The following is a 12,104-nucleotide window of genomic DNA, read 5'->3' as shown; positions in this document are numbered from 1 at the left end:
CAAAGGGGAACACTCCCATGAAAAAAGATGATCCGTTCTTCGAGAAACTTTTATTGAATGCAGACTTGCAAAACCGGAATGTATGAAAACTGACCGCACTAATCGGACTAGTATAGTGAAATAAAGTAAATGTAAATGCTCCAGCTTCATAATTCAATAAACATGCACTGGGAAACTCCAGGCAGTATCATAAAATTCATTACAATTATTTTGTTATCGCAACTGAAACTTTTACCTCATTTTAATGTTGATGCAGTTTTGTAAGATTGTCAGTCGCCTAATGTTGATGCAGTTTTGAAAGGTTGTCAATCGCCTACACCAACTGCAACTATACAGTTCACCAGAACTGAAGTTCATCGGGTTATTTATATCAATTGACGTCTACATCCTTATTTAACTTCATTATCTATTTTAAGAAACAATTGTTCCGATGATAATATAAACAAACGCATTAGTATTACTTAATGCGAACACTGCAATGGAAATGTACTAAATTGATTTCTAATTTAAATCAGTGAAAGCCTAACACTGAGAATCATAAGTTGTCTATCATATGCGTCATCCACATACTTATGGCAGTCGTCAACATCAGTTCAATCTGAAGGAAGCCTATAATATCCAAAATGCGCGTAATTAAAGTTTAAATTCGTTGCAATAAATGAACGCAAGGATGTTTGCTTTCTTCATATACCCAATTTAGCTTCAGTCCAAATGTATACGTTTCTAGAAAAACAGAGGACGCTTAGCCTACCGGTGCATGCTCTAACTTTCAGTGGAGCGCGAGTTGCTCATTTACTTTTGTTTCTTTGTATGTATAATTTAAGTTACTTTATGTTTTATTTTATTTTATTTTATTTTATTTTGATGTGTGTGTCTGTTTCCCCTGTCTGTTTTTTGTCCCTGGAAAACATACTTTTGATTTCGGCTATAATCTTGGTTCCCTTGATTACTTTTTCTTCTACACTGACGAAACCGTTTCCTTTTAACGAACATATATATAACTAAAGAACTGAGAACATTCACACCAATGTTCGGCTGTGTTAATTGGTTAAAATTTCAGCTTACCAACTGAAATGACTTATTGTCAAATCTTTTTTGTTAAAAAGATGGCTAAACCCTGACAATTTTTTTTTCTGGCTATTACAAAATTACCATGTCGAAAATGACGATAAAAATATCATTTCTATGCGACTTTTAATCATTTGTTCCAAAATTTCAGGTTCGGACATATTTACCACATTTTTGAAACTAAATAGTTTGGCCAAATATGTCTTTATTAAATAGTTTGAATATCTATATTAGGGACGTTTATGGCCAATATTTCTTTCAAAAAAAGAAATGAAAAAATCATGGTTCTTAAATCCAAACCGTTTTGCACTATGATTTCTATGATTTGCATGTATAAACAACAAAAAGGTTTCTGTTGTCAATTGAAGCAAATCTCATACTAAATATCATGAAGCGTCTTTACTAATATGACCATGTTAATTCTCAGGGCCGACTATGAATGCAATTACATTACAAATAGATAAGATAATCATTGTTCAATGTTAATTACAACTCATTCAGAAGTCTGCGGAAAGAATGACAATTGTTTGTAACGTGTTATCTACAGATATCAATTTGAGGTAAAAAGAAAATGCAAATAGTTGTTTTCACATTTCAACGTTTTCAACAACATCTACTCAATTTTCAAAAAAATAGGCTAGATTATTGCTACACGCCTGAAAGCAAACTGACTGATAAGTGTGAAATGGTATTGAGATCTAAATAAACACATTGCATACTGATTAAAGAAAAAAAATGATTTAAAATGATCAGAAATTTCTTGTCTAGGTTTACACCTATTGATATGCTTCTTCATTTTTCCGATTCTTGCCTTATAAATGCCATGATATTGCCATGTGTTATATGGACTTCTCTACATCTGACTATTCTTTATTCAATCTTGTCTGGGTTTTTACCTATCAGTTTTGAAATGTTTTTAATACCCTTCGTTATGTTTTATATTATTCGAATTCTGAATGCAAATAGTTCCACTGTAAACGATGTGGTGATGAGATAATCTTATGGAAAGTTGTTGCAGTTGAATAGGATGGGTTACCAAGGAACCAAAATTCTAGCGGAAATCAAAAGAATGTAATCCAGGACAAAGACCAGACATGTAAAACCATGTAAAACTGACACACCCAGCAATGAACATAGAATAACCAAAATAATACGTACAGAGCAACAAAAGTAAATGGGCAACACGGACTCCACTATATACTGGAAGCATGGACCAGATGCACCGGTAGGGTAAGCGCTAAGCTACTAACAAAAAGTCAATATTTTTTATTCCTTAAACGCCTGGGGCACAACCATCGACATCATCCACATATGTGAAGAAAATTAAAAAAAATAATTTCGTTCAAACCAGAGAAGAAGTTGTGGCTTAAACATGATCATGTAATGACATTCATAAATGTGCGTTGATAATCAAGTTAAATTTCAATAAAATTGAAAATGCCCTCAAGTACAGGGTTACTATTTTTTCAACGGAAAATGACCTGGGTATGTTGGTATAAGTCTGTGTAAGAAACAGGTGGTGAATAGTGACCTACATGTACCATGTGGCAGTATTATTTGACTATTAAGGAACTGATGTAATGTAATTATGATTATTATTTTTTAAAAAAGAGTGGTACTGTCTTGAAATTCCAATGGCAAATGACTAGTTGAAAACTTTTTTTATCTACCAAATTACTAAAACATTTGCAAAACATATCCAGTAATACAGAGAAAGCAGTATTTTCAAAAAGCGGAATAAAGTGTAAGTATATGTAATAATCGGGCAAAATTGGAAAATCAGAAACATTCATAAAAAAAACCATCGATCTGACAATAAATATCACTCAAGGATGCATTCTCTATTTGAAAAAAAAACTGAATTCGTTCCAATGGAAGTTCTTAATTTTGTATGAACCGATCATCCGTCATTTTACATAATAAAACTGCGCTCAGATTGGTCACCGGTCATCGGTTATCGATCCGTCAACGATCAATCAGTCAGCGGTCATCGATCCGTCAAATAGTTGCACGGATCGGTTCAGGGACTGTATCGTCCCTTGAAATGTCCTTTTGTCAGTGCATTTAAATGAAATTGTAACTCAGAGGTCCGGCATGATATGGAAAATGTTGTCTGTTTTCCTTGATTCTGATGGTGCAAATAGTCAAATTAAGCTATCAAAATGAGGGGTTTTGAATTCCATGTTGACCTACTGTCTGATTCTTAGAGGGACTGACACATTTTAAAGTGAACCAATATAGCCAGACGGGTAACTTTTTGTTTTTCCTCATTTTTCCAGATTTTATAAAGACTTATACTAATAGCCATAGCAAATATATGTAGTGATGTGATTGATGCATAAAAATTGCTGAAATACGTCAACAGACACTAGAAACAAAACAAGAAACGATAGGATATCCTGGAACACTTTTTTTTTAAATTATGTGGTTTCTTGCATCCACAATATTTGCTTTTTTTATGAAAATGACGTTAACATATTTTCAACACTGTACTTATGTAGATTCTAACTTGCACTGTGTTTACGGTTTATAGAAAAAAATTGAAATGGTGAAACGCAACAAATGCACGATCGTATAACCGTTATCAAAATATTAAATAATTACAGAGACCATCAAAAGGTCTTAAATAAATGTAGACGAACCTTTAAGTATAACAAAAGTAACAAAATCCATGGCAACAGAACGATGACATTTCTCAAAAATAAACTAAAACGTCAAAAACGACACGAAAACACATAAACGACAAACATCCCCTGGCTGTAGATAATGACATGTCTAGAGTGGGGTTAAACTAGTTTTATAACGCCTTAACCAAACCCTTAAGTGTAAGGTAAGTAAACAATAAAACAACATTCAAATCGTGAACAAGAACATGATCGAAGTAGAGAGTTTGTTTAGCTTCAGTATAAATTTCAAACAGAGGTTGAGGTACAATAACTTCACAAAACTGCCCCCTCATATAATGTTCTAATGGTTTGTAACAGTTGTGTCCCTTACCCTAGGTCTACCTCCTTAAATATGTTTTCAGATTTTTCAGTGTTCCGTTTATACAATGTTTCAAAGTATAGTGTTGTCATGATTCTAAATATGTTGTTAGAGAAAATAATACTTGTCGTTGATTATTTACTTAGGTATAATATTGTTAAGGAGGTAGACCTAGGGTAAGGGACACAACTCTTAAAAATCATTACAACGTTTGTATTCAGCATTTTACCTCAATTTCATGTAAGCATCAAAGTAACTTGGCCTGATTTCATTCTGTTTCAAAGGAAAGCTTGAAAGGCTTTGGTGAAATTAAACATAATACAAACATATCACTGATTTCAAGAGTTATGTCCCTTACCCTGTGTCTACTTCCTTAAGTAATTCCATTGTTAGTATTTTATTACAAATATTTTTCTCTCTTTAGCTACTGCCATGATACATGTGTTAGCATGCGAAAACGATACAGGAAATTCGTTGAAATAGTTTCTGTTAATATGGTGCTATTTCCGTTATTCTGTATAGATGTCGTATTTCAAAATTAATCACCAGAAGTATTTTCATCGTATGCAATAATTGTCCCAAAACACAGCTGCAAAAATAGTTCAATTTATTTCGTTGGAAGATTCATTATTCTTAAATAGTAGGCTTTTTGTGAAGAGACAAATTACATCAACAACCACAATTAGTTTTATGTCGTTGATAAATAGCATTCTACGTCATGTCTTCCTTCCCGATCAACCATCAGCGGTTGTGAGGAGCTTTCTTGAAACACTGTTTCTTAATATCGTTGCTTTATTTAACGTTTTTTTAATCCATTTCTTCTTTTTTTCATGCTCCCAGGTTTTAGTGGAAACCGAGTTGCTCATTTGCTTTTGTTATTTTGTATGTATGATTTTAGTTACTTTATGTTCTTTGTTTTGAATGTCTGTTTTCTATGTCTGGTCTTTGTCTCTGGATTACATTCTTTTGATTACCGCTATAACCTTGGTTCCCTGATGCACTGATTTGACATAAAGCTAATATACGGATTATGTCCTAACCCTGTCTTGATATCCTACCAGGAAGTACATTTCCGCTATGTTTAGCCACTTTCGTGTCATTTCTCGAATAAGGTTCAGAAACCTAACTCAAGGCTTCCTAGACGTTGGTATAAAATACGATTATGGAGATTTAAGGGGTGATATCGTTTTTTCCTCTCTATGAAACAAGACAACTATTTGTTACTTCATTGGTTTAAACATTGTAGTAAACACCAAGCCGATGCAGACTGTTTATAAAAGATAAGGAAGTGTGAATCATAATGCGACTTGGGTCAAAACTTTCAGTAATTCAAACTGCTGCAAAGAGCAGTTGCATCACGACATTTGTCGGTCTGATTTTCAAATTTGTATCATATTGTTTTCTATTATTAAAAGAATAATCAAAGATACCAAGATTCGAGCGAATAATCAAAAGAATACATTGCAAAGAAAAAGACTAGGCAGTGGAAAAAAGATACAAACAACGCTTGATATCCGATATTCACATGATTGTAGAATGTAACTGTATATTTAAAAAAACATGAAATCATCTCAAAGTATAAAATATTTCAATACTGTACAGTTAATCGTGCATACTGATTAAATGATTTTGATTTACATATGTAAGTAACATTTACTAGAAAAAATCTGTATATACCTTTGACTTTTACAGATAGCAAAAAAAAAAGAATTCATAGCGTAGCCACGACAAAATATATAGTAATACTATTCAGGCAAAAATGGCCTCATAAATAGGGTTTGTCAATAGATAATCCATTTATTGTCAGTGCCATACTCTGGATCTTTCTGAAAACAATTATCTCAAACGTTTCGTGTGCAGGTACTTAAAGAATGGTATATATATATATATATATATAGAGGATCACAAAGTACAACCATAAGTTGGTTAAGGCATAATAATTTGAATAGATATCCGTATTCAACAATAAATGTTGCAACACCATGCAAAGACAAACCAAATATATAAGTGCTTATGCAGCTTAACATTGTTTGGTTTATCGGCAAATTTGTTGTTTGATATTTTTTATTATATAATTCTTGGTAGATATTCCTCATACTTTTTAAGAAACAATTCCAAATTATCTTCCAAATATACAGAAGAAGATGTTTACAAAATGCTGGAATTTTTAATCGACAACATATTTGTCCAGTGTGGTGGACGTGTTTATTCAACAAACGGTCGGCATTCCAATGGGAACAAATTGTGCTCCTTTACTTGCTGACCTATTCCTCCACTGTTATGAGGCTGACTTTATAGCTGATCTGATCAGAAAGAAAGAATATCGTTTGGCTAGATCATTCAATCTCAGTTTCCGCTATATAGATGACGTATTATCTTTAAACAATCATAATTTCGGGGATTTGATACATCGCATATACCCAAAAGAACTTGAGATAAAGGATACTACAGACACTGTGAAGTCAGTCTCATATCTTGACCTACACTTAGAAATCGATGGTAAAGGAAAACTATTGACCAAACTTTACGACAAACTTTTCATTCAGAATTGTCAACTTTCCTTTCATCTGTGGCAACATCCCTTCAGCTCCTGCGTATGGAGTGTTCATATCACAACTCATACGTTATGCCAGAGCTTGCCAAAACTACGCAGACTTTTTGTATCGCGCTAGAACTCTAACAAATAGCCTTCTGGAACAGGGTTATGTTGTTACAAGATTGAAGTCATCACTACAGAAGTTTTATGGTCGTCATTATGAACTCGTGGATCGTTATGGTGTATCCATCAGCACCATGAAAACTGATTTATTCAACGGGTCATAGTTTTCCTTTCGTCGTTTGTCTACCCCGGACTTGACTTTTTATGAGCAACTCGGCGGGTGTTTCTAGAAAAGCAGAGGACGCTTACCCTACCGGTGCACTTGGTCCATGCTCCGGGTTTTTAGTGGAGTCCAGATTGCTCATTTACTTTTGTTACTTTGTATGTATGATTTTAGTTACTTTATGTTCTTTGTTGTGTATGTCTGTTTTCCATGTCTGGTCTTTGTCCCTGGATTACATTCTTTTGATTACCGCTATAACCTTGGTTCCCTTGATTATTCTATCTCTAGAAAATGTGATACTGAAATGTATCTGCAATTTCCATTGACACGTTATGTATGTCCAATCGACTGTGATGTTGCAGATAAAGAAAATAATGTCAGTTATGAACGTTTTGACAGAACACCACCTATCACAAACAGGTTTAATGTTTAGCCCTTTAAACTGCCGTTATTCTGTATTTATCCACTTCGACTCATGTTAGATTTACAAATAACAGAATACGATTTTCAGTTTACTTGAAAGGAACGTTAAGACAGGATTAGTAAATGGAAAGACTTTAAACTTTACAAAACTATAAATTTCAAATGAATTACATTTCTGCATTTCAAATAGCATCTTAATAATATTTCATGAAAAGACTTGTTATGCTTTTTCATCAAGATTCATCCACTGCCTGTTTCTTACAAAGAACAACACCAGACAATATAATGTCATAAGAAATGTTTTCCTCGTACGATGATGACAAAATGAAAAGTTATCAGCAAACGACATATTTGTCACAGGTTGTCAACCCACAAATCAAGAACATAGCGAAGTCCAACTCTAGCTTCAAACTTACGATTGAACTGGCTCATTTGGGGCAAAACTTTTTCAACAACTGGTCCGGTATTTTAACCCGTACTTTACATACAAAAAAAAAATCAAAACGTAAGCTATAAAATCTTAATCGTAGGAAATTGGTCCCAATGTCCAGCTTTCTTAATACCAATATGACACATTACATGTTTAACAAAGAAAATAACCCATTTTTAACATTGATGCTAGCTTTTGAGGCAGTAACAACATTACAAGTGGCTATGAAATGATATTTCAAGAAACTGATTGATTCATCCTGTCAAATGTAATTATTAATCAGCTGTCCTTTCCATACAAAAAATCGTAAGTGTAACATCATTCGTATGTTATGACGTCAGAATAGATAAAAGAATTGTGACGTGATAACTTAAGACAAATCGTGCTAACATTACAATTTTGTGTTTTTTTAAAGTGTTACTGACCTTGTCTTCGTAGTGTTGTAAAACACTGTTCACTTAATTTATTTGATAATCTTTCTCCGACTTATGCATTGATTATATTAACATTCTGGGCATATTTTCTAATATCAGATTATAGTGAAATCCATTATGCATATAATTAGATCCAAAAAGACTAATTATAAGATCAAAGGATATATCGTACGAATATGAGACTCATCAAGGTAATTATTTCATCTAATTAAGGACGTATAGTTCAAACAATGTCAATCAAGTTGTGAATACAGTGTAAACACTAAAACGACATTAACATATTGATAGAAATAATGGGGCTGTCCATGTACAAATCAGGTAGGTCCTATGATATGGGTGGCACGGGGTAAATTTTATCCCATTAAATTTTTTTGTTGCAATATGATGTACATATCATATGAATGTCAAATGGTATAAAGTTTGTTTGTAATAAATCGACATTGGATGACTCAGAAAATGATTTTAGAGTTCCCTGACAATGCAACCAAATTTTGTTCAAATGAAAGAGTTACCTCCCTTCAATGATTTTCATTGCTTTCTATGTAATTTATTTCTCTTTTATGATTGATGTAAATCAAAAATCAACATTCGACTTTGAGAAAAGATGCATTTGTAACATAAAATGGGTGAACATTTCTTGAAAATGGATTTTTCATGCGCCACCTACTGCCTGATTTTTGCGTGAACGCCCTCTTAAAATCTACCTTCTCTTACTTCATATTATGATTATGAGGTTAGTAATTGGTAATTTTCTTTTTTCACTGTAGATTTGACATACATCTTAAATAGTAAAAAAAAGTAATGTAGCAATGCGTATCCTGTTTCTGCAATGGTGTGTGGTAAAAATTAAATTGAAAAAAAAAAAAGTAGTGGAAAAAATTTCCCTTGTGTCAGTCGTGTTTCAAAGGATCCGCCTGATATTTATATAGAAACCCTTATTAAACCTTCAATTTCTGTTTTAGGATATTCAAAATGGTTTCTGTCTACAATCGTTAAAGACTCAGACATTTAACCATGCCAACAAATCCCAGTTGCATTAACAAATTTCCTCATAAGTCTATAACAAATCATGTTGATCGATACAGAGACCTTAACAGTATCGTTACGCAACAAGCAAAAAGAAGATATAAGCCGAGCAATATCAATTTAAATGAATACACTTTGACGTCATACACAATTAATTTCAGTTGAAATGAGTTAAAAAGTATTTTCTGTAAGCGATATTAAAATCAAATATCTTTTAAGATAAAAGGTATACAATTCTCATTGCTTGTCAAAACTCGCAAAATTAGGTAGCACTCATCTCGCATATTTACATTTTATATAACATCACCAATGGAACATGCATTTGTATTCTTGATTTGCTAATTATTGTAATATTTAGGAAGCTGTCCATGTAAAAAATCAGACGGATCTTATTATATGGCTGGCATAATTATACCCCACTATTTTTTTTGTTTCGATTTAATATTTATGTCATATGTATGTCAAATAGTAAAAGAGTAATCAAGGGAACCAAGGTTATAGCGGTAATCAAAAGAATGTAATCCAGGGACAAAGACCAGACATGGAAAACAGACATACACAACAAAGAACATAAAGTTACTAAAATCATACATACAAAGTAACAAAAGTAAATGAGCAACTGGGAGCATGGACCAGGTGCACCGGTAGGGTAAGCGTCCTCTGCTTTTCTAAAAACACCCGCCGAGTTGCTCATAAAAAGTCAAGTCCGGGGTAGACAAACGAGGGAAGGAAAACTATGACCCGTTGAATAAATCAGTTTTCATGGTGCTGATGGATACACCATAACAATCCATAAAAAGATTTTTTAAGCGACAATGGATGGCTCGAAATACGATTTTAAAGTTTCCAAACAAAGCAACCAAAATATAAAAATAGAGTGTTATTTCTCTAATTCAATTAATTTCAACACTTTCTTGTAATTTTTTTTCTGTTTAACCATTTAAGTTAACCAAATACTGACATTCAACTTTAAAAAAGGATACATTTGCTATAAGAAATACATGATTTTTTTTTAAACAAAATTTGTCATGAGCCACATACTGCCTGATTTTTGCGTGGACGCCCTCGGAAAAAACGCCCTTCTCTGATTATGTTTATAAGCTTGGTAATCGGTCATTGCCTTATTCACATTGTAGATTTGTAAAAACATCAGATATAGTAAAAAGTTAAGGTAGCAATGAGTATCCTATTACTGCAATGGTGAGTGGTATCGATGAACAACGCTTTTACACATGATCAAATATAACATATAAGTTTTCACATGTCTCGTAACACACGTGAAAAACTTATATTTGACATATTTTTTAAGGATTTACATGAACAATTTATCATAAAAATTGACTAAATAATCAATTAATGAAAATTGTTTTTTCAAAATATGCCCCCCCCCCAACAAAAAAAAATTCATATGAGAATTAAATGTTTTCAATGGAATTTTATGAGATTGTGAAATGTTCATACATTTTGAAAATGAATTTTTCTCATTAGTCTCTTTATGCACAAAAAACGTTTATTTCCATTATATATTTGATGTAGATTTAGAATATATCCTAATTAGTGAAAAAAGTTTTCTTTTAGTTTTATATTAAAAGAAATGCATTCAGTCCTGATTAACGAGAGGATACTGTTCCTAAATGTGTACTGAAATGTAGCGTGTCTTTAATGATAAGAATGGAACATTTACATGTATGATAATATACTGTAAATTTTGGAATAATTGCATACACTTTTCTTACGTTTATGTTAATTTAGTCAACAGTGACACTTCAATTTTGAAAAAAAAACAAAAACAAAAAAAAACAAAAACAAAAACAAAAAAAAAACCATGAAATTCAGAAGTACGGGTTTCAATAATTGCAATTTAAGTTAGTCACTACACGAAAAACAGGGCAATGATATCTGAATTCCCAATATAAAAGTTTGTAGCTTTTAATTCATATAATGGAATAAACTTGCAGATGAATTTGATATTTTACTTGCAAATACAATTATGAAAGAAAATGTCCGTCGAAGATATCTTCCTTAATGTTTATTTTTTTCTCGTAAATCAGCTCTCTCATTCGCCGCCCAAAATGTCAAGTTGGCTTTGCATGAATTTACTAATGATCATTTCGCTTCCTTATCCACTGACAAATCTTTCAGATTGACAAAACAACCAAGAAATATTATCGTTATCTAATTTATTCATTATTTGTTATTCTTCTTCGCACAAATTGAGAAATCAAATATACAAAAAATCTTAAATTGTTTGTACAGTGAACTCAATGATTTTAAAATCCAGTTATATAAAATTCAGACACTTCCTATGGTAGAGGAAATATGTAGACAAAAAAAAACAAAAAAAAACAAAACAAAACAAAATAAAAAAAAAACCCAAACAACAAAAACAAAAACAAAAAACACTGAACTAACGATGCTTTTTTGATCTACATATGCTATATTTTTTCAGTAAGGATCTTCCTTTCTGTTTCCAGATTTGTATCTTAGAGAAACCTATACATTCATTGTTCAATAAAATGAACAACATCCATGTATAAATCACTTCGTTTTCATAAAGACTGCTACTAAAAAGTAAGATGAAGCAGCAATGCTGCAGGTTCAAAGGAAGAAAATCATTAAACATTCAATATGTTATGTCTTGCGTTAATCATACTTGATTATAAAAGAAGAATAAGTATATAATAATTGCTTTTGGTTAAAAAAAACTGTAGTCATCAGTATCAAAATCGAAAATGACTCATATCCCGTTAATTGGTCATCAAATTAGTGCAGATGTTTTTATTTATATTTTAATGTACGTTTAGTTTGTGGATTATCTTGTCGTGCAAAAACATTAGTACGATTTCATATTGTTTGTACGCGACGTCATTTTCATTCAATGAATATCTAAAGGGCCTCGAATCTTGAAATAATAGC

The 12,104-nt window shown here is 32.2% G+C and overlaps 1 protein-coding gene across 3 annotated transcripts in view; it reads right to left on the bottom strand.

Moving 5' to 3' along the window:
- LOC148610377 (uncharacterized) overlaps positions 1 to 12,104 on the bottom strand; it is a 73,832-nt gene that overhangs the window by 37,491 nt on the left and 24,237 nt on the right. The window contains exon 1 of one of the 3 annotated variants that reach the window (XM_088542937.1): positions 236 to 255. The exons of the other annotated variants lie outside the window; for them this stretch is intronic. Within the exon in view, the coding sequence (XP_088399063.1) occupies positions 236 to 240 (5 nt within the window). The 5' untranslated portion in view covers positions 241 to 255. Of the gene's footprint in view, positions 1 to 235; positions 256 to 12,104 lie in introns of those variants that run through there. 3 annotated transcript variants of the gene reach the window in all.

This window comes from Perna viridis, chromosome 8 (assembly GCF_037379345.1).
Source record: "Perna viridis isolate PV_CMFRI_1.1 ecotype Kerala chromosome 8, ASM3737934v1, whole genome shotgun sequence".
Lineage (NCBI taxonomy): Eukaryota > Metazoa > Mollusca > Bivalvia > Mytilida > Mytilidae > Perna > Perna viridis.
The sequence above is the reverse complement of the archived record's forward strand: the minus strand, read 5'-3'. Positions and strand labels throughout refer to the sequence as shown.